This window comes from Poromitra crassiceps (assembly GCF_964638095.1).
Source record: "Poromitra crassiceps genome assembly, chromosome: 11".
In the NCBI taxonomy this organism is placed as follows: domain Eukaryota; kingdom Metazoa; phylum Chordata; class Actinopteri; order Beryciformes; family Melamphaidae; genus Poromitra; species Poromitra crassiceps.
Window position 1 is genome coordinate 45,025,034 of NC_139643.1, and position 23,977 is coordinate 45,049,010.

Sequence of the window (23,977 nt, forward strand, 5' to 3'; positions counted from 1 at the left end):
TCGTGGTGTTTCTAGAACATCAAGATCTACACTTTGGCCATTTCTGATGTTACTCAATGTTAGTTTTACTTTATTACAGGTGATAGTTTTTGGTACACCAGAGCCAAATGTGTGTAGTTTAAGAGTCTCTTCACCTATTTTGGGGAGGTTTAGCGCACGGGAGATATTTTGGCACACAAAGCTGCGCTGGCTCCCTCCGTCAAACAAACAGCGGGTGAGTTGCCTTTTTACTGGGGTCTCTATCCAGACAGTCGCAGTTTGAAGGAGAACTGTCTCTCGTTTTGATTCAGTTGGAGACATTGTAATCACGGCATCAGTAGCTGGATCATTTATATTGGTCGATTCATTTCCATCATAGGAGCAAAGGGCTTTGTGATGACGTCGATTACAATTTTCACAAGAAATGCCTTTGGTACGGCAATCTTTAGCCATATGTCGAGTTCCAAAACACACAAAGCATCTTCCTTGTTTTTTCAATTTGTCTCGTTTGTCAGGCACAGACATCTCATTGCACCGTTTAGACAGATGATCATATTTCTCACAGAAAAAACAATATTGTCTGTCCATTTGATTTGAGGAATAAAGCGCAGATGTTGTCATCTGATTATGTCGTTTTGTGCGCAATTCCCATGCGCCGTGTGTTTCCTTTTCACGTTCCTTTACGCGCTCCTTGTTTGCGCTCTGATTCATGTTGGCGGCGCGCTCTCGGCTGTCCACCTCTTTCTGAATGAATCCCATCAGTTCTTCAACCTTCCAGACATCATCCTCTTCTACTTGTCTGCTGAATTCCACAGTCAGTTCCTCCGGTATGAGTTTCATTAAAATGGGACACAGCAAACTACCATACGTGTTGGAAACGACTCCCATAGAAGACAAACTACGAATTTGGATTTCACAGTTATCATATAAATATCTGAGGGCTTTAACATCAGTGGAATTTTTAACAGGTGTAAGATTTAGGAGTTTGGTCATATGGGCATTAATAACCAAATCCTTTCGACCAAACCTGTTCTGGAGCAATTGGATTGCATTATCATAATTGGCTTCAGTCAATGGCAAGCCTGCAACCACATTAGCGGCTGCACCCGTGAGATATGACCTCAGATAATTAAACTTGTCTGCTTTTGTCAGATGGGGATTTTTATGCACAGCTGATTCAAACTGTCCCCAAAAATACTGCCACTGGCTGATATCTCCAGCATATCGATCAATCACAAGTTTTGGCAGTTTCACATTATTACGCACGGGCTCCGCTTCTAAAGACGAAGCTTCATCTGTATGCGCTCTCCTCATAGCTCTTCTTACTTTAGTTTTTCTGAGTGTGATCTGTTCCTTGTACTCAAGACCTCTTGTCACTTCTTCCTCCAATTCCTCCGTTTTTGTTTGTTCCTCAATGTCCGCGTCCACTCCGTATAAAACTTCCTCTTTCATCATTAGTTGTTCCATCAACTCTTCCAGTAGGTCGGTATCTGGTTGGTTTTTACCAAGTTCATCGTCAATCTTGTTTAGTTGTTTTGTTACAGATGCGCGGAGTGAAGATCTCTTTGCTTTCAGACGATCAGCCATTGTTCTGTCTTCTTTCTTGTCATGCAAACTAATAGACTTTTCGTCTTTTCTTTCTTTCTATTCCCGGCTTTCGGCACCAGTTTTTGCAGACATCATTTTGTTTGAAAGAAGGCAGACTGAGAGTGGTGTTCTCTTTCGTTCATTTATTTTTACACACTGACAAGAAATCATTTGAGGAGCATAGTATATAGAAAACCCCACCCCCCGTTAATGAGTCCATTGAGAAAACATGTGTAGGTGTGACTTGACGTCACTGCTACAGGTGCGCTGGGTGCGCTCTTGACGCTCGTGCCTGGGCGCGTGCATATAGATGTACTCCTGTGGCTGTGAACGCGCCTGTCCAGGCGCGCCTCTCCAAGTGCGCTCGTTTACGCACGGATAGTTGCAACAAGGGGCAAGTGCTGCTTTTTCATTTTCACCAGCCAGATTTATCCTGCCGGTCGTGGGGATTGAACCGACGACCTTCTGCACGTTCCATAAAACAAGAAAAGCTTCCCAAAGCGGTAAGGAGAGCGCTAAAGGCTCTTGACAAAGTGTCTCCTGGATGAGTTGGGAGTGAGAATGTGTTGTCCAATCACAAGTTTGCTTCTCTGACCTTTAGGCTGCCCCTGACCCCTCACCTCACGCAGGGTTAAAGTGCTCATTACAAACACCTGTAGATAGAAGCACTGCACATATTAATAAGGTTACACAAATATAAACAATATGCACAATGAAGCCATAAACGTATCCTTATGTGTCTCAGCAGAAATCCACAGAGAAATTATGAATAATAATAATAATAATAATAATAATAATAATAATAATAATAATAATAATAATAATAATAATAATAATAATAATAATATAATAGGATCATTATGATCCTATTGGAATCTCAGGTGGTTGACATAAGCTGCAGGAGGCTAAAGCCAGCAGGGGAAACAGAAATAATCTAAAATTCTAATATCAAAGTTGTTGTTTAATCCAAAGGACTGCAGAGTTCACAGTGTGTTATCAAAACTATTCCCTATAAGCCTCAAGCATGACAAAGTTAAAATAGCTTTAATATGATGTTGACTTGTTTCAAAGCCACAGAGGAAAAGTGTGTGTTTGGCTGTTTGAACTCAGAGCCTATAGTCCAGTGTTAAAGGCCTTCTTGTAACAGATGTGCAGTGTGTTTGGAACAGGAGCCATGTCAAAGTGAAAGCCAGGCCCAGAACAGGACACCTTCTGATTTCACCTCAATCAACCAAGAAGCTTTGAAACAATTCAAACCTCTGATAAAACAACACTGAAAGCTAAACAATCAATCATTCTAATCATTCTAAGAAAAATAAGTTGCTTACAGCCTATTATTTATCTAGAAATTAAAGATTTTTCTACTGTTGCTGGAGTTTAGTTTCACTTACAACCTATTTTCTTCAACTCTACCTAGTAACCTGCGACTTACAGCCTTTTCTGAATTCTCATTGGTCAGAATGTCTCTTGCCCCGCCCCGTTGTGACTGTGAGGTTTCCTGATCTCAGACAGAGGAGACGATCTGCGCAGAGGGAAAGTTTCAGCTGTTAGTCGACTTCTTTATCAAGACAAGATGAAGGTGTTTATATTGTTGCTCCTCTTCTGTCACGTTGCATCTCCAGGTAAGATCACATTTAAAATATCTCCTTTATGTAGGCTAGCTATATTTATAACTGCAGATTGATTCACGTAGGCTACTTATTCATGCCTGCATTATTCACAGCAGGCTGTTGGCTATTGAGTCTGCGTAGGCTGATCAGATTAATAAACTGCCTTATAATCACATCTGGTTTTATACGTTGGTTAAGGTGAAAGCTATGTTTTGATTAACCTTTAGTACCGTATTGCTTATTTAGCCTAAATGGATGTGAATAGGCCTATAATTAGGCTACAGCATGTCGATTCAATTACTGTAATGAATTATCGCACTGTTACAGTTGATGCATTATTATCAGTTTAGTATTTGCACATGGTGCATGGCGCGTGCGTGCGCGCGTGATTGAGAATTAATACTAACTCTTTATTAAAAAAATATGAAAACTGCATTAGTTTCCTGAAGACACAATATTTATTTATTTATTTATTGTCCCATATTCATTCAACAGTAGGCTAATTGGAATGCTCTGTTGTGCTCAGGGAATTAACAAGCGATCATACATTGTTAGTATAAAAATGAATTAAAAAATGTGCCTGTGCTTCAGAAACTTGAGTTCCTCACTTTAACTGTTTGTCCCACAGTGACTCACTCCCTGAAGTATTTCCGCACTGCATCATCTGGACTCCCAAACTTCCCAGAGTTTGTGACTGTTGGGATGGTTGATGAAGTTCAGATAACTCACTGTGACAGCAACACCAACAGAGCTGTGCCCAAACAGGACTGGATGATCAACGCCACAGCAGATGATCCACAGTACTGGAAGAGAGAAACTGAGATCTGTGTGAGCTCCCAGCAGTGGAACAAAGTCAACATTGACATCGTAAAGCAGCGCTTCAACCAAACTGGAGGTTTGTTTGTTACACGATGTTTTTCATCCTGGTTTGTTGTAAAGTAGCAGAGAGACAGACACACGCACGCACGCACACACACACACATACACACACACTCACACGCGCACACACACACACACACACACACACACACACACACACACACACACACACACACACACACACACACACACACACACACACACACACACACACACACACACACACACACACACAGTGGTGTAGTCTACCTTTTTTCAGAGGGTATACCTGACTGTGACTGGGGGGGGGGGGAGGTAGTTTCGGCTGGAAGTGGGCGGAGATTCGACCCATTTTTTGTTGTTGTTGTTGTTCCTCCCTAAATTGACAGAATAGCTTTAGCCAGAGCCGTGTAGATAGAGCACACTAGCTTTAGCTATCAGCTTCTTCTTGCTTTTTCGGTCGCTACTCTCTCTCCTGAAGATTTGTTTACCGACGGGGAGAAAGCCCCACGTGATAGCCACCCGTCAATCTCTCTCTCTCTCTCTCTCTCTCTCTCTCTCTCTCTCTCTCTCTCTCTCTCTCTCTCCTCTCTCTCTCTCTCTCTCTCTCTCTCTCTCTCTCTCTCTGCTCAACGCTGTAACACCATTTTATTTTGAAATTCAGTTGACATTGCCATTTCCCACGGATATTTGGTTCTCTCTGTTTGACATACTGTATCTGCCCCTCTCTCTCTCAATTTATTCATCATCATTTAGACATGATGAACTAAACATTAATTAGAAAACTTATAACAGAGTACAAGACAAACGATGATCTGTTGTCAGATATAGCAGCAACAACAAACACTGTGAGGGTGTCTCTCTCTCTGATAAAGAGAGCATAGTGACTTTGTTAGGATCTCTCTCTCTCTCTCTCTTTCTGTGGTAAAGAGAGCATAGTGACTGTGTTAGGATGTCTCTCTCTCTCTCTCTCTCTCTCTCTGTTGTAAAGAGAGCATTGTGACTGTGTTAGGATGTCTCTCTGTTTGACAGCAGTCTCTGTCTCTCTGTCTCTCTCTGAGACGTCCACACTGTCCACATGATGTTTGGCTGTGAGCACCTTCCATCCAGCCAGTAACAGCAGGAGGTGGAGATCCTCTGTGTTGGAGTCTGTGGATCAGTGTGTCTCTGTGCTAAACATGAGAGATCAACCTCTCTCTCTCCCTCTCTCTCTCTCTCTTTCTCTCTCTCTCTGTCCCTCTCTCTCACACTCTCTTTCTCACTCTCTCTGTCCCTCTCTCTCACTCTCTCTCTCTCTCTCTCTCTCTCTCTCACTCTCTCTCTCTCTCGCTCTCTCTGTCCCACTCTCTCTCTCTCTCTCTGTCCCTCTCTCTCTCTCACTCTCTCTCTCTCTGTCCCTCTCTCTCTCTCTCTCTCTCTCTCTGTCCCTCTCTCTCACTCTCTCTCTCTCTCTCTCTCTCTCTCTCTCTCTCCCTCTCTCTCTCACTCTCTCTCTCTCTCTGTCCCTCTCTCTCTCACTCTCTCTCTCTCTCTGTCCCTCTCTCTCTCTCTGTCCCTCTCTCTCTCTCTCTCTCTCTCTCTCTCTATCTCTCTCTCAGGTTCCCACATTTTCCAGAGGATGTATGGCTGTGAATGGGATGATGAGACAGGAGACATTAATGGATATATCCAGTATGGCTATGATGGAGAAGACTTCATAGCATTTGACCTGAAGACACTGACATGGATCGCTCCGACACCACAGGCTGTCATCACCAAACACAGATGGAATAATAACAAAGCTAACACAGCATACTGGAAGCACTACATCACCACAGTGTGCATTGACTGGCTGAAGAAGTATGTGTCCTATGGGAAGAGCACTCTGCAGAGAACAGGTAGAGTCACATGACCTGATGTAGTTTCATGAACACAACAATGTTCATCTGTCTCTTCTGTTTCTAATGTACAGAAACATGACAGTGAATATCAACCAACATATAGATACACACTGTACATAAACTGTCATGTTTTCTGAGTTTACACACAGTTTGCCCCCCTCTCTCTCTCCTCCCCTCTCTCTCTCCTCCCCTCTCTCTCTCCTCCCCTCTCCGTTTGATTTTTTTCTCTCCCCTTTCTCCCTACCTCCATCCTACTCTCTCTCTATGTCTCCCTCTGTCTCTGTGTGTGTGTGTGTGTGTGTGTGTGTGTGTGTGTGTGTGTGTGTGTGTCTGTCTGTCTGTCTGTCTGTCTCTCTGTGTGTGTGTGTGTGTGTGTGTGTGTGTGTGTGTGTGTGTGTGTGTGTGTGTGTGTGTGTGTGTGTGTGTGTGTGTGTGTGTGTGTGTGTGTGTGTGTGTGTGTGTGTGTGTGTGTGTCTGTCTGTCTGTCTGTCTCTCTGTGTGTGTGTGTGTGTGTGTGTGTGTGTGTGTGTGTGTGTGTGTGTGTGTGTGTGTCTCTCTCCTCCCCGCCTCTCTCTCTCCAGTTCTTCCCTCGATCTCTCTCCTCCAGAAGTCTCCCTCCTCTCCAGTCAGCTGCCACGCTACAGGCTTCTACCCGGACAGAGTCATGTTGTTCTGGACCAGAGATGGAGAGGAGCTTCAGGAGCTTCAGGATAAGGAAGAGATCCTCCCCAACAACGATGGAACCTTCCAGACGACCGTTCGGCTGAACGTTTCATCAGTCAAAGCTGAAGACTGGGGGAAGTACGAGTGTGTGTTTCAGATCGCTGGTGTCAATGAGGACATCATCACCAAACTGGACCCAGCAGTGATCAAGACCAACCACCCGGGTAAGACTGGGATCACAGCTGATGGAGGAGGAGTGACACATGTACTTTACTTCTTACACCTGACTTGTAATTCATGTGTTTTGTTTCTGTTCTTCTGTAATGGAGCCTTTCTCTCACATTGTTGTGCTTTTGTTGTCATTTTAGTTTCTGTCATCAGGTTCAGTTGGTTTTTGCTCATCTTGATTTCTATTTTTTATTCTTTGCTTCTTTATAATCGTTTGTATAGCAGTTTTATATATCCAAATGGACACATTCATTTAAACTTTTCATCAGATTATTTAGTTCAGTATATGTGTTCTCATGCAGTGTAGTTTCTATGCACTGTATGGTGTTCCCACATAGTTGGTTCCTCCTTGGAGGTACATTTGGGCTCAGTCTTGTTTACATACCACCATTTGGTCAACCAGACAGTTTTTAACTCCATGAGAATATTGAAGACAACCAAACATGCTGGTCGCTTCACTAAAACACATGAGGTGTGTCTCTAGTTTGTCTGAGTCACATGACCTCCTCTCTCTACTTAAAATACTAAAGTGGAACAAATAGACATCATGTGATCCATCCAGTGTCACGTGACAAAGTGTGAACGCTCTGTTTTGGTTCCATGTTCTCCTTCAGGCACCAATCCTGCTCTTATCATTGGAGTGGGAGTGGCTGTAGGACTGCTCCTCCTGCTGGCCATCTGCGGCATTGTAGTCTGCATCTGGAGAAAGAACAATAACGGTGAGTGACCAAGAGTTTTCTACTCCTCAGAAAGAAATTATGATCCTCTAATATACAGTCGTAATTATTGTTCCATAACATATTTTATGTGTGCTTCTGGTAATTCAAAGTCCATAAAATGTATATCATCATACCTGTAATAGAAAAGACGTATTTAGTAATAGTGAAGCACATAATGTAACATAATGTTTCTTTTCATAAATGTTAATTTATAATCTGTCATTGAGTAATAATGTAACATCTTGTCTGTATTTCAGGCTTCAAACCTGCTCGCAGTAAGTTTTCCTTTGATTGTTTTTTTGCCATTCTGTAATTATGTGTACTATTTGGATCTGTTGCTTGCATGATGTGTACTTATAAAGAACATGGAAGAAGACCAGGCATTAGTAATCAATCACTGATCTCTCATGTTTTGTTTCTTTATGCTTCATTTGAAGTTACATTATTATTTTGTTGACTTTTTGTAGCTTCGGAGGCTTCATCTACTGAATTACCTCCTCTCCCATCGCAGTGAGTGCTTCATCATGTGAGAACACACGGGTATGTTAAATAAAGATTTAATCAAAATAAAAAAATATCAGCCAAATTATGAATAGTCACAGATATAGCGTTATAAGCAGATTCCCTTATGAGTTGTAAATCACATCCTGCTGCCAGTGAGGATTAAAAACATCATTCTGATCAAACATTTCCTGCAGTGTTACAGTATAAATACTAAAAACATGTCCTGCAGTGTTACAGTATAAATACTAAAAACAGTTGCTGTTTAGGTTTTATCTTGATTTTGATGCACACAAAAATCAGATTGCATCATTCTATATCTAAATGTTATATTTTGACCCAGAAATTAATATCCCAGACAATATGAAAGCAAATAGACTGCACAGTGTGAACAATAATAAGTTCAATATTTCAGCTTGTCTGTCTGTTCATCTGTCTTGACAGGTGACCAGTGGAGATGAGAAGAGGACGGTGAACTGACGCATCATCAAGATCAATTACAGCAGTTGTTTCTAGTTTGAGACAAAAAGTGCACATTAACAAAACTTGTTTGATTGACTTACTGAGAGTTAAAGTTATATGATTGGTCAGAATATTGTGAGAGAAATTAAATTGTTAAAAGTTGCATTGATTGAATCACCAAAGAAGAATATCTGGTTGCTTCTTCTTGGTTCATCTTTCTTCATTAGTGTTTGACTCCTCCCTCATACTGGATTGTTGATGCTATTAAATGCAGGTAGCTGTTTGCTAACTGAATGGCAGCAGCATGACTGTACAGGTAAACCTCCTCTGTAGGAGGAACTACTACTACTCAATTTTGTTTCGAAGTAATCGAAAACTAGTGGAAAGTAATCAGTTACATTACTTTAATATTGTAATACTTGTTGGATTACATTACTGATTACAATTTTAACAGGTAATTATTAGTAAACGTATCTGATTAAAAATCTTAATTAACGCCCCCAACCCTGGCAGAGACCAAAGACATGATGAGAGAAATAACAGCAAGGACACTTCCTTTAGCATGCTGACACACACTGTATTTTGCTTTGTCAATTCAGCAACAATATATTGTGTCTTTCAGTTTATAATCAGCTGTGAATTGATCAGTGATTTTCTTTTTCACTGGTGATTTTATAAATCTCACATGTTGAGTTTGTTTTGCTTCAGTTCAGTTCTGCTGGATGCTGCTGTGGCTCAGTGCTCTGCTCTGTCATTGTAAAGCCGTTCAAATCTCTATAATGGTGTGGAAATTATCTCCAATCTGTACAGCTTTTTGTATATTAGTGCGTTTTCAATAGTTGTTTTTTAAATTTTGTATTTGGTGAACGGGATTCCTCCCTGATTTTCTAGGAAATTATACAGTCAGATATTTTGTGTAGATGTTTTAATGAATAATGCTGTTTTTTATTTAAAATGTGTTGTTGTAAACTGTTCGTGTGTGTCTGTGTGTGTGTGTGTGTGTGCGAGTGTGTGTGTGTGTGTGTGTGTGCATGCGATCATGTGAGTGTGTGTGTGTGTGTGTGTGTGTGTGTGCGCACGTGTGCGAGCGAGAGTCTGGGGATTTATAAGCGGTTTAAGAGTTTTCGGCTACAGCATCTTTCTTGTTGGCACAACTTGTATGAAATAGGGTTTGATTAATAAATGAAATGTTTCTGAAAACATGAGTTGTTTATTTATTTGTGTATTTGTGGATAATAACCAAAGGATGATTCATGCATTTAAAGAATCATGCATGCATTTGTCTTTTCAAATGTATATTATTAGTTTCTGCTCTCTTATGCTGTTCATCACATGCTGCTTTTCCTTATGTCCTGTGGAGCCCCCTGTTGGCCTAAGACTTTCACACAAGTGTACTTGTGCAACCAGAGTGTCAATAAACATCAGAGAGCAGAGGCACAGATCATAATGATGATTTATCATGTTGCTATTTAGAGAATAAACATAAAGTCACATGACATCCTCATCAGGTAATTTCTCATTTCAGGTTCAGAGGGAGATACATAACCTGTCCAGAGGGGACACTGTCAGTTTGACTAAAATCCATCTTTTCTTTTCTATATTATTGTTTGACAGCAGAAGAATGTGATGAAACAAGATTAGTGAGAAACTTCCCTGGCCTGAGATAAACATGAACAGCAGCCTCTGCACTCTGCTCTCTTCCGGGTGTGTGTGCCAAACTGTGCTCTCTCTCAACCCAACACACACACACACACACACACACATACCAGGTTGGTGGTATTTAGTTTCAGTACAGATATATTGTAGCTCTGAAATAACATGAAACAGCACATGACAGGACATGGATACATTTAGACATTTACACAATTACCACTTTCCCAACAATAAATACTAGATACGAGACCAACAGACGTTTAGTTAAGGTGGGGGGGGGAGAGGGAGTGGGGTGCTGAGGGAGTTCAGAGTCCGTATGGTTGTCGGGAAAACACTGTCTTTGAAGCGGGTGGTTTTGGTGGGAATTGAACGGTAGCGCCTCCTTGAGGGCATGGCTGGAACAGGAAGCTGGGTGGGAGGGGTCCTTAATGATCTTACCAGCACGGGAGATAGTACAGGAGATATAGATGGAGTCCAGAGTGGGGAGGTCACAACCAGTGTTGGGGGTAACTAATTACAAAAGTAACATATTACATGTAATATATTACTTTTAGCAGTGACTCAGTAATATAACTTATTACTTATAGTATTTCAGTAATATTATACCAGTTACTTTGGTTCCGGGGCAGCAATGTCATTCTGCTGCTGCTGTTGTTTTGGTAAAAGTAATGCAAAAGTAGTGTAATAAGTAACGAGTTACTCTACACAGGAAGTAATATTGTAAAGTAACGTATTACTTTCAAATGAAAGTAACTAGTATGTAGTATATTACATTTTGAAAGTAACTTGGAGAGTTGGTCACTGGTCAGCTGAACCATACCAGACAATGGTTGATGAGGTGAGAATACTTTGAATGATGGCAGAGTAAAAACAGAGCAGCAGGTGTTGTTTTACTTTGTACTGAGGAAGTACAGTCGCTGTTGGGCCTTCTTGATGATGGAGGTGATGTTAGAGTCTCATTTGAGGTTGTTACTGATTTGGGTGGTGAGGAATTTGAAGGAGTCTGTGAGAGTTATGGGTTGGTCAGATATTGTCAGTGAGGGTTTGGCTGTCTTTTTTGCAGTCCTGATCGTCTATGGCTATTTCGATGGTTTTGGAGGTGTTGAGCACACACACACACACACACACACACACACACACACACACACACACACGGGCCAGTGTTTGTGTCCAGCCCTCTTGTCAGAAATCATATGGCTTGTGAAAATATAAGGAATGTATTTTCAGTGTGGAAGTCCTCAGCATAGATTGGAAATATTCTGCCATTACTACCATTTTAAAATGCTCTTGTTCTCTAATGTATGCTGAACATTTTGCACAGAGAGGGAACTTTGAGCTGATTGTCAGCATTTATAACACCAATGCAAAAAGACATCACTGCAACAACTATGCCTGCTGCGTCACAAATGGCTCTTTTCACAGATGTCAGAGAGAGTACCAAATGATGAACAAACAGTGTAAATAATATTGATTATATTGACGATTAATATATTGTTGGTGAAATGTGTACACATTAAAAACAATAAGAGTGTAGGTGTTATCGCTGCCTCTGTGCCTCTGTACAGGGGACGGCAGTTTGAGAGAGAGAGGGGAAAAAAACAAAATGTATATTAATATTTTCCTTTTCACGGGTACATTGAGGTGGTCATTTGATGCTAAAATGTTTTATCTGAGTCTTAAAAGAAACACACGACACGGTGTGGATTTGACTCCTTGTTCTTATTACTCTGCATGGCATGATTGGTGGCTTGTCAAAACACTTTCCCAAGGCTGTTTGCGGAAAATCCTTTTTATTTGTAAATATGTTTTGAATGTCACGGAAAAAAAAGCAAAAACTAAAAAACAACAAAAAGGTTTCTATCTCTGTCTCGTTGCATTCCTCTCAGTCACGCACACCATGAGCACAAGTCTAATTTCAGTTTGGAGAGAGCGGGATTTTGTCGTTTTGGCTTGTTTTTTGTTTTTGTTTCTTTGTTTTGTTTTGTTTTGTTTGTTTTTTGTTTGTTTTTTGTTTTTTGTTTTACTTTTTGTTTTGTTTTAGCATCAATCCAGAAATGCAGTCAGCATGCGATGGCAGTCTCTCCCCGTCACAGAGTGCAATACACACAGGTCCAATCTGTGTCTTCTCACGGCGCTTCTATCATCTTGAGTTCTCTGTTTTGCCAAAGTTTTCACGTTGGCGGTCGCGCGGCGGCCGACCGGACCGCCAAAGGTACCCACCACAACACATGGAGCACATGGATCAAATAAGGGAGAAACTGAGACAGAAAACCTGCCAGAAAGGGAGAGAGGGACATTTTAAAGAATGGAAAAAAAACAAGAATTCAGTCGTCATGATTTTCACTGTCTTCAACTTTGGCGCACCGATGCAATATTTCAGTTTTTTCTGATGTGTGACAATCATATTTTAATATTTCACCGCCACTGGCTTCGGCGGCTTTGGTTGCATACAGATGTAGGCTACGATAGCTATTGTAGGAGTCCCTCTCTTTGCTCCATCATCAAGAGAAAGCGTGGAGAGAAATCCAGTCAGACGCAGCAGTCTGGTCATTAGATATGACTGGCTGTGTTTGTTTGGACTGTAACTGCTTGTCTGCAGTGTTAGCAGGAGGAAGGCATGGAGAGAGACTTCTACAGTCGCTCGCGCTCAAAGTCTTTCTTTCTGCTTTTATCTCCGAGCCGTTTATTTGCATCAAAGGGAACGTCTGCATGCTGGATGCTGTATGGACCAATGGGAAAACAGAGATTTCCTACTTTTGCAAGAAGAGTCGCACAAACTATCCGGCGTTTCTTTGACTGGCTAACACGGTGCAGTGTCAGACAATCACCTAGGATGTATTTTATAGCCCAGCACAGAGTGACAGCTGTCAAACAGGGTGGATGAATTGTGATGATTTTACTCTTTTGTCTGTGATTTCATTTTTTTAAATTTTCACATCGCTGTGAATTATTCTGTGTCGATCCAGTCTGTGCTGTAACAGGCCTACACTGCTTATCCAGTCTGTGCTGTAACAGGCCTACACTGCTTATCCAGTCTGTGCTGTAACAGCCCTACACTGCTTAACCAGTCTGTGCTGTAACAGGCCTACACTGCTTATCCAGTCTGTGCTGTAACAGGCCTACACTGCTTATCCAGTCTGTCCTGTAACAGGCCTACACTGCTTAACCAGTCTGTGCTGTAACAGGCCTACACTGCTTAACCAGTGTGTGCTGTAACAGGCCTACACTGTTTAAAGTGTCGGCCATCAGCCGCTGTCGATAGACAAAGACAGAAAGACAATCATTGGGAGCCATGATATCAGAGGCCAATGACACTCAACAGGCGTTCGATGTTGAGTTTCGATTCTTTCATCTGGTTTACGATCCGACCCAGAGCCCCCCGACGCCTGACTAGATCTTGTTTGAACGTGAGGGAGTGCAGGGATTCAGCTGTTGAAATGGAATGGAAACGTCTTGCCGAGCCGATAAAAGTCCGTTTCACAGCCGCGTGAGGGTGCGGTCGACAGGTGTGTTGTCGAGGCTCTGGTTCTGTCCCGTCACGGAGAGCACCGCGTGTCGGCCATGACGCTAAGCTCCATCTCTCCACCTCCCGCTGTTAACGTTGTTTTTTATTTTGATGGCAGAAATACAAGCTGTGAATGTGGGCGATAACGCGCCGCGGGTCTGAATCCGCTCCTCGTCTCCCTCCCTGGTTCTACCCCCCCCCCCCCCCCCTCTGTTCTCTTCTCTCGTCCATTCGTCGTTCCTTCGTTCGTCGTCGCCGCCGCAGCTTTTCATCACGGAGCCAGACGTGCCTTCTTTACCTTCTTTTTAGCTTCTTCCATTCTCACTTGACTTCTCTGTCGCTGGAACGGCCGATGAAAGAGACGAAGAAAAACAGAAGCACGGAAAAGGGCGGGGGTTTAACTCGGACGATGGCGATGCTAAACACAAAACACTGGTGATGTAATCATGTTTTATTTTTTGTGTATGTTTTTATCGATTTTTCTTCGCCTATTTTTGTTTATCGCCGATCTATTATCATGTTGTATGCTTTTGGGGAAACTTACTGTACATGTTTTACAGATCATTGTCTTGTCAAATAAAATGTCAACCAAAAGGGAAGAGACCTCGTCTGGTTTTTACTGTGCTGTACGTAATCAGACTGAATACCTTTGTTAACAAAATAGTCAGAGATATAATCAGTTTTAAGTAGGTAGTTTGTCCTTCCTCAGTCTGTGATGTGTTTCATTCATTCAGGAGTTATTTTATGATCAAGTGTTGTGTGACTACATCTTAAAGCAATGGTTCCCAACCTTTTTACACCAAGTACCACCTGAGAAAGTAGTTGGCTCTCCAAGTACCACCATATGACCGACGTTAAAATACAGTCTATTCAGCTATGCACAGTTCACGCAGGAGGCAAATTTATTCCAACCTGCAGCCTATGTGCAACCTGCAGCAGCTGCACTTGTGCTGGGTTGACTGCTGTCTTCACCTCCTTGTGCTTCATCGTTGCTGCTCTCCTCTACTACAGCTCTTTTACGATTCCCTCCCGTTTTGATCCACTTTAGCATCCCTCCTCGTCTTTGTTCACCACTTGTGTAACCATGCGGGCGGGCAGGTGATTGTGCATGCGCAACAGGTATAGTGTCCGTCAGAAACAAATTTTGTTTCTAAATCTCAAGACAACAAAATAAACCTCAATTTCAATGATCACAAGTTTATTTTCATTCGTAGCATTATTTTGATAGATAAACATGTTTTACAATTGATTTTAAAGTTGGGTTTATTTCATAATTTAAACATTGGGATTCCAGGGATCAAGTACCACCAGCAGGGGGGGGCGCAAGTACCACCTACCTTGAGAAACACTGCCAATAATATTAATAATTATTATTATTTCACTTTCACATGTTTGAAAACTACTACTAATGACCACCATGGATTTTGCACAAAAACTAAATTTTTTTTTTTTTTTTACAGAGCCTTCCAAGTACCACCAGCAAGTACCACCTACGGTACGCGTACCGTAGGTTGGGAACCACTGTCTTAAAGGAACAGCTCACCCTCAAATCCAAAATACTATATTCCCTCTCACCTGTAGTGCTATTTATCCATCTATATCATTTTGTGTTAGTTGCCTGATTTTTGGAGATATCGGTTGCAGAGTTTCTGCCTTCTCTCCAATACAATGGAACTGGATGGCACTCGGCTTGTAGCCTAGGTAAACCCAGCCCCCACGTGATCTGCTCTCATTGTTCCCAGTCACTAGTGACTGAGAGCAGGTCTGAGAGCAGGTCACGTCGGGGATGGGTTTACCCAGGCTACTCGGCTTGTGCTGCTCAAAGTGCCAAAGAAATACATTTTTAAAAACTCAACAGGAATGTCTCTTTCCAGAAATCATGACCCCGTTACTCAAGATAATCCACAGACCTTGTTATGAACTATTTTCTTTTGACCGAACTACACCCGCTAGCTGCTAGCTAGTTCCTACACGAGACTGCAAAAGAAAATAGTTCCTACATGAAACTGCTCACAACAAGTCTGTGCATTATCTTGAGTAGCCGGGTCATGATTTCTGGAAAGAGACAATGTTGTTGAGTTTTTCAAATGTATTTTTTGGGTGCTTCAAGCACCACAAGCCGAGTGCCATCCAGTTCCATTGTATTCAAGAGAAGGCAGACATCTCTGCGGTCGATATCTCCAAAACTCAGGCAACTATCCTAAAACTATATAGATGGATAAATATCACTACAGGTGAGAGTAAAAATATGTATTGTGGATTTTAGGGTGAGCTGTCCCTTTAAGTTTATGTAGAGCTTTGAGAGAGGTGAGGAGGAAGAGGAGGGACAACTGAGAAGATAGAGAGAGACGTAAAGAGAGAGAGAGAAGGCCGGACAAATAGATTGTGAGAGGAGAGATGGTGAGATGGAGGGATTAGTGTACGGAGGTAGAGAGAGTTAGACTAAGAGAGATTAAGAGATTGAGATAGACTGAGGGGGAGTGGGATTAAATCAATGAGCTCGTCGATTCAATAGTGAGTGGAGGGGAATGTGATGAGAGAGAGAGAGAGAGAGAGAGAGACATACAGGGGAGAGAGAGAGATACAGGGGGAGAGAGACATACAGGGGAGAGAGAGGGAGAGACATACAGGGGAGAGAGAGAGAGAGAGATACAGGGGAGAGAGACATACAGAGAGAGACAGAGAGAGAGAGTTGGATTAGCTGGAGGAGAACATCCTCTATTATGTTGGAGCCCCGCTGAGAGAAATGGCCACAGAGAAAATGGGAATCCCACGGTGTCCCGCAGACCGCTTTCATCATCTGGAAGATGTTATGAATTCAGATGATTTGGTGACAGCTACATTCTCCCCGGGAGCCACGTGGAAACACACACAGAGGCCACACAAGATTCACAGAGGATTTCTGAAATGACTGAGAAACACTCGTTATGGTTTCATCTGGATAAATATGATATTAATGCTGTCCGTCACTGCTTTGAAACACATTGTGATGACACTGAAAATAGATGAGATCACAGCTCACAGCTGTCAGCATGTGGAGCTATAGCCATGTGACTGACGGTGTGTGTGTGTGTGTGTGTGTGTGTGTGTGTTCAAATAGAGTCATATTGAAGAGCACAACAGGTGGCTACTAAACAGTCTCTCCAAATGTAAAGAAAAAGAAAGAAAGCCTTCTACTTACATTCAGGTCTTTGTATGGTTAAACTCTTTTGCTGCTGCCTGTCATGTAGTGGATAAAAACAGCAGCTATTCACTTCATATACACAGAATCTAATGACATTTAGACTCTAAATGACTGAGTGTTTATGTCACAGGATGGACAACTTTGATGATAGAGAGGGCCACAAAAAAATGTCCTCGCTACCAGAGGACATTTTGCACTTCCACCAGTATCCTACTGTAACACCATCACTCCCAAATACAGCTACTAATTTGATGAAAAGGACTGGTAATCCAAGTTTATTATACCAACAGTTATATTTTTCATATTCAAATTCAGTAATTCTTCCATTCAGATGACACCAGGAACTTTGCTCTAGCTTTAAAACAGCCCGCTACAGCAATTTGATGGGGTACATCACCCAAATATGTCATCAGTGATGTCGTAAGACACTGATGATGTCATCAGTGATGTCATAAGACTGATGAATGTAAACTTAAGGGGCACACACACACACACACACACACACACACACACCTGCACGCATGTAAACGTAAGGGCAATAACATTTTGTGAGCAACACACACACACACACACACACACACACACGCCAATAGAGCAGGCGAGGCCATGCAGCAGCTGACCTGTGTGTGAGGCCACGCAGCGGGCGAGCTGTGTATGCTAACTGCAGGGCCAGCTCAGCGAGCTGCAGGGCCTAGTAGAAAAAAGAAACTGCAGTAACAATTTTTTAGACTTACCAATTCAAGATTTAAGATCATTTTAATAGCCATAGTGAGTCAACATGTTACAAACAAGGAATTTATTTTTGCAGTATGCAGTATGCAGCGCAGTGATCACAGCAACAGCAAAATATGGATCAGACAGATCAAATGATCAATTGCAAAGTAAAAGAGCTTTAAAGTGACATATAGTGGAGTCCATGTAATGTCTATGTAGGATGTAGTGAGCAGGAGGACAACTCATTTCAGAAGGATGCTGCTCTGTTGAATGTGATATTATTTTCAGCCACCAGAGAGCACTACTGCTCCATAAAGTGAAGGTAGACAGGAGCAGGCGCTTGAAAACCACAGCCTCCTAAATTAGTTTCACCTTTTAGTGAAGGGTGCGAGCATTTAGTGTTGAATCAAACCTGTCAAGAGACAGAGGTCAGAGGTCAGAGCTGATTTATCCTCTTGTTTCCCCTGTCAGTAACCCCACAGTAGGAAAACAGTCATAGATAATGAACTTGCTAAGATTTGGCCTCCATTGAAAAAGTCTGTTGTCATGTCATCAGTGTAGTGTAGTGCCTCTCTATAGGCAGGTATCCTATACAGAGTATAGCCACTTATTTTTCAGTCTGCATATACCCACTTCTAAACCCCCTCTATAGCTTAATGTAGCTATTGCTACCTGTAGCAGGGTAAGGAGAGTGAAGGAATATATAGCTATCTTTTGTTGTTTGATTAACTGTAACTAAATATTAGCTTTAGCTACATAATTTGCATTGATGCAGCCTTATCTTTGGGTTAAACTAAATATAGCCATTTAAAAAGTCTCCTATAGAAAGTCATATCAGTCCTGACACTTCTGAATACACTGACCTGTTTAACACAGCCACATGGAGGCAGGCATCACAGATTAGAGGAGACAAACCAGCAGAGTTCAGGTGACTCAATGTGGACAAAACAGGCCTACAAATTAATAACATTTAGCTAAAAGATGTTGATGATGCCATAAAAGTAATGGACATCTCCTAACTGACATCTTTGTGATGAGGAGCTATGTTAGAGCCATGTGGTTCATGTGAAATGACCAACATCACTGCAGCATCACAGCGTACTGCTCAAAGAACAAGACAAATCACTCCATCACTTTTTAAACAGAAAGTTCTGTTCATGCCTGACATGACACTTGTAGTGGGGAAGCTCCCTTTTTTTAAACACAACTCCAATTTCTCATAGTCATCCAAGTAACAAAAGAAGTCAGCATAAATAGATGATATTTGACTAATGAGCATTTCACTTGCATCATCATATGCAATAGAGCAAAAAGTGAGTCTCATTTTCATCTACTGTAAATCACTTAGTAAGCAGAGTCTAGCTTCTTCAGGTGTAGCATTAAACCTACCAGTCTCTATTGCTAAGGGAAGGGTTCCAGAGCGTAACTGGGCACACAGAGATCTTTTTCATCTGTCCAAGTCAAACTTTAGATAGGCCTCCACACCGTAACTGTCTTTTATGAGACGATAGGTTCTTAGTTTTGGCTTATCCCATAAGTCAGCAGAGCATTTATCCTTATACAAAACAAACATATTGTAACGTTCCAGGTAAGTCATGAGGCAGAGGCTTCTTGTTGGTACAAGGTTCTTTATTCTCCGTTAGTTATATTACAACTCTCAGCGGTTGTCACGCTCATAACTAGCAACCTTCTCTTGTAGCAGTGTGTGGAGACTGACGCGCATGCTCAGTCTTTCCCGGAAGTATTCCCACAGCATAGTGTTCCCCAATACAACACTCCCACACATCAGTTCCTATCTGTAGTTGAGACACTACCAATGCTCACCCCTGTATGTGTACTGCTGATTCGCTACATACTCCCCGCCCAACAATAAGGTCAACGCCCACGTTGATACCACATCACACATCCCCTTGTACCAAAACACACCCAGCATCTTTTTTTAACAGCTTCTTTGTTTTTTCACCCACATTTTATGTTGCAATCTCAGACTTTCCCACATCTCCTCCCCCACAATATCTCATGTCATGCACATCCTTTACTTTCTGTTACAACATTTCAACATTTCCAACCACCATCTCCTCCTTTTTTTTTTTTTTAATACAACTCAAAGTCCCCCAAGTGTCCTGGAGCCCTTGGCTCTCTCCGTGGCCGTGTTAGTCTCTGTGAATCTGCCTGCGGGGCTGATACCACCTGCAGTGTCTCTGGGCTTTCACGTCCCTGAGTGGGGCCCGCCCGGTCATGGCCGGACGCCCCTCTCTGTGGAAACAGAGTCCTTCTTTCAGCCTGTCTAGGTGAAACCGCCGGGCGGCCGAGATCTGGGGGAAAGGTGCACCCCCCCCGGTATGGGGCCAACCTGTCTCGGTGGAGTACCTTCTTGCCACCAAGTGGCATCTGCACTCAGTACACCACCTCCCCCATTCTCTCCATGACCCTGCATGGGCCTGTCCAGTGACAGTCCAGTTTAGGGCTACGCCCTTTTTTTCTCCGGGGTGTGTACACCCAGACCAACTCCCCCCCCTGGAAATGGTTTCCCTTTGCCCTCACGTCATAATTTCTTTTTTGTTTTATGCCTGCTTTCTCTAGCTGGTCCCGAGCGAAGTGGTGAGCGGACTCTAAGCGATCTTGTAGCCTCCTGGCGTACTCTCGCCCTGGGGGAGCGTCCAGTGCAACTGGTGGCTTGCCGAACGCCATTTCTGCTGGTGTCCGCAGTTCTCGACCTAACATGAGCAGAGCTGGTGTGCAGGAGGTGGACTCTTGTGTGGCAGATCTGTAGGCCATGAGGATGAGAGGCAGGTGCGTGTCCCAGTCCTTCTGGTGTTCCTCCGTGAGGATGGCCAACTGCTTTTTCAGCGTTCGATTGAATCTTTCTACAAGGCCATCGCTCTGGGGGTGCAATGCTGTGGTCCGTGTCTTTTTAATGTTCAGTTTCTCGCACATGGTGACGAACACTCGTGACTCAAAGTTTCTCCCTTGGTCACTGTGTAGGGTCTCTGGTGCTCCGAACCTACTGAACATGCCGGTTACTAGTGCGTCGACCACCGTCCCCGCCTCCTGGTCGGGCAGTGCGTACGCCTCTGGCCATTTTGTGAAATAGTCCATGGCGACCAGGACGTATTTATTTCCACTGTCTGAGCGTGGGAAAGGTCCCATCACGTCTACTGCTACCCTCTCCATGGGGGCTCCTGCTGCTAGCTGTTGGAGCGGGGCGCGAGACTGGTCTAACGGGCCTTTGTACGCTGCGCAGAGGTCGCAGCGTCGACAGAAGTCCTGTACGTCTCTCCCCATCCTCCCCCAATAAAAGCCTTGTCTGATGCGACGGAGGGTTTTGTTTACCCCAAAGTGCCCAGCCCCTACAGTTCCATGGCAGCTCCTGCACACCTCCTCCCTCAGCGGCGTCGGCACTACTTTCCGCCACTTATGCTCTCCTGTCGCTGGCTCCTTCCAGGACTTCATCAGCACTCCGCTACTCAATCTCAGGGTGTCGAACCCTGCCCACAGCCCTTTGGTTGTGTCGGTGGCCCCTGCCACCTCTTCCCAGGGCGGCTTCTGGCCCTCTTCTACCCATTGCAGTACTGGTGACAGCTCCCTGTCGTTTTCTTGGTGGCCCCTCCAATCCGCTGCCTCTGCCACCCGCAGCGTCTTGCACACTGGTCCATCCCCCGTGTGGTTAGGGAAGATCCTAGCTTCCTCTTGGAGCTCTCTCTCTCTTCCTTCTCTCTTTTCGCAGTACGTACACCCTCTCTCTGCGCAGGGTCGTCGTGACAGGGCGTCTGCGTTGACGTGGCGCGCCCCTGCCCTGTGTTCTATCGTGAAGTTGTAGTCTGCCATTTTCTCTAACCAGCGGCACACTTGCCCCTCCGGCTCTCGGAAGGACCACAGCCACTGCAGCGCCGAGTGGTCGGTCCGTATGGTGAACCGCGGCTGCCCCAGGAGGTAATATCTAAAGTGTCGTAGTGCTTCTACTACGGCGAGGAGCTCCCGGCGGGTGACGCAGTAGTTACGTTCTGCTTTATCGAAAGTCTTGCTGTAGTACGCCACCACCCGCTCCCCGTCCGGCCCCGCCTGGGACAGCACGGCCCCCATACCCCCGTTGCTGGCATCAGTGTCTAGTAGGAACGGCAGGGCGGGGTCTGGTGCTCTAAGCACCGGAGACTCGGTCAGCGCTTTCTTGAGGGCTTTGAAGGCTAGGTGGCATTCTGTCGTCCAGTGGAAGTCTGCGTTCTTCTCTTTTAGCCTGAACAGTGGTTCCGCTATTTTAGAAAACCCGTTTACGAATTTCCTGTAGTATGCGGCTAGCCCTACGAAGCTCTCGAGTTCGCCTTTGTTTCTGGGGGTGGGCCACTCCATGACCGCCTGAGTCTTCTCTTCCAGGGTGCGAATGCCCCCCGCGCCGATGCCATGCCCTAAGAACTCCACCCTCCTCTTCAGGAAGTGGCACTTGTCTGGGTGTAACTTTAGACCCGCCTCTGCTATCTTCTGCAGGACTTTTCGTAACGCCCCCACTGCTGCCTGGAACGTGCCCCCGTGTGTCAAGATGTCATCTAAATACACGACGCATTCGGATCGGGGAATGTCTCCCAGCAGCTTCTCCATTAACCTCTCGAATGTTGCTGGTGCGTTGCACAGCCCGAAACTGAGTACTCGAAACTGCCACAGCCCCTTCTCTGTGCGGAAGGCGGTCTTTTGTTTGGCATCGTCGCGGAGGGGCACCTGCCAGTACCCGCTACGGAGGTCTAGGGATGAGAACCAGGATGACTCTCCCGCGGCGTCTAACAGTTCCTCGATGATGGGCATCGGGTATGCGTCTTTTTTTGTCACTTTGTTCAGCCCCCTATAGTCTACACAAAATCGCATTTTGGGGCTATTTTTCTTTCTCACCAGCACTACCCCTGACGCCCACGGGCTGTCTGATGGCTCAATGATCCCCGCCCGCAGCATGTTCTCTACAGCTTCGTTCGCTATCTCTCTCCTCGCTGCTGGGACCCGACGGGGATATGACCTGACGGGTCGCGCCCCCTCAGTGTCTATTTCGTGTTCCACCAGGTGGGTACAGCCTAGCTCATCATCCGACATGGCGGAAATGTCTTTATATTCCTCTAGTACCCTCCACAGTTCATCGCTCTGCTGGGGTTCTAACCCTTCGCTCTGGCGTTGGTGCAATCCCCTGAGCATCTCTAACCTCTCTCTCTCCCCCTCTGCCTGTTGCGCTGGCTGAGGGCAAGTGTTTGGAGGTGGGCTAGGGGTGGGGCTTTGTGGAGGGGCTTGGTCTGCTGGGTGGGGCTCATGCACTACGGTGACGCGATATACAGTGATGTTATTTACATTAGCTCTCTCCTCTGGAACGGTGGGAGGGTGGCCCATCTGGACTACTGGCCTGCTTTTTCCTAGGTCTACTGTGCATTTGTTTAGCGTTAAGTAGTCTTCCCCCAGGATGCAGGGTCCCGTCATTTCTACCACCCACACCGGAAAGTCCACTGTCTGTCCCCCCACTGTTATCATTACGTGTCCCCTCCCCCTCATTGGCATCAACTCACCGGATACTGTTCTTAGCAGTTGTGCTGCTGGCTGCTCCAGGCGCGACCCCTCGGGCATCATGTTGACGTTCACCAGCGTTGCCGTACACCCCGTGTCCACCAGGGCTGCGCAGTATCTCCCCTGTAGGTAGACTGGAACATGGCAGCCGTTCATCGCGCGCGGCCCGCTCTGCATGTTGACAGCTCCGGCGATGTCGTCTACTTCGGGGCCCGGTGGAGCCCCACCTCCCCGTTGCTGTCGGTGGGCTCCTTCCTGCGATGACGTGGCTACGGGGACTGTGGCATCGTAGACCCGTCTCGTCCCATCTGGACGGGCCCTGTGCCGTTTCCCTGGTTCCACGCTCTCCGGCGGCAGTCTGCTTCCCGATGCCCGGGGCGTCCACATCCCCAGCAGATTATGCTCCCTCGGGCCCAGCTGTTGTTCCGCTGGGTGGGCTGCCGAGCGGGGTTGGGCTGCAGGGTCGCTCTGCGGAGCAGTTGTTCTGTCAGCTGTTGTACTGACTCGGACAGTTCTTTCACCCTGTTGCCTTGCTCTTTCACCGTGTTGCTTTGCTCTGCCAAGGCCGTCTTCCACGCTGGCTCTTCTTGTAGCTGGCTCTCCGCTGCCATTCTCACCACTGGGCGGCCTCCATTATGCCGCTGCTCTTGTCCCAGCCTTCTACTGTCTCTATCTCCAGCGCCAACCCCAGCGCTGCTCCCAATGTTTTCGGGTGTCCCAGCGTTACCTTCTGGCTTAGACTCCGTGGCTCGATGGCCTGGACAAAGTAGCTTAGGGCTAACCCATCCAGCGCCTCCGTCGGTAGCTGGCTGTATGCGCGCCGGCTGAGAGTCTCAATGTCCGTTGCCAGTGCACGCAGCGACTCACCCTGCCGTCTGCGTCTGTTACACAGTTCCGCGGCT

At 44.9% G+C, this 23,977-nt stretch overlaps 1 protein-coding gene across 4 annotated transcripts in view; it reads left to right on the forward strand.

Annotated features, from left to right (window-relative positions):
• The first annotated feature begins 3,078 nt into the window (after window positions 1-3,078).
• Window positions 3,079-23,977, forward strand: part of LOC310785504 (class I histocompatibility antigen, F10 alpha chain-like) — a 48,087-nt gene continuing 27,188 nt past the window's right edge. Inside the window, exons 1-8 of one of the 4 annotated variants that reach the window (XR_014553177.1) lie at window positions 3,079-3,188; window positions 3,805-4,071; window positions 5,633-5,911; window positions 6,496-6,801; window positions 7,420-7,524; window positions 7,782-7,799; window positions 7,992-8,064; window positions 8,470-9,488. Coding sequence is in view for 3 of the 4 variants with exons in the window: in XM_083646594.1 (XP_083502720.1) it covers window positions 3,140-3,188; window positions 3,805-4,071; window positions 5,633-5,911; window positions 6,496-6,801; window positions 7,420-7,524; window positions 7,782-7,799; window positions 7,992-8,038 (1,071 nt within the window). In the remaining variant the exon portion in view is untranslated. Of the gene's footprint in view, window positions 3,189-3,804; window positions 4,072-5,632; window positions 5,912-6,495; window positions 6,802-7,419; window positions 7,525-7,781; window positions 7,800-7,991; window positions 8,065-8,469; window positions 9,680-23,977 lie in introns of those variants that run through there. The other 3 variants (XM_083646594.1, XM_083646596.1, XM_083646595.1) reach the window with 3 other exon arrangements.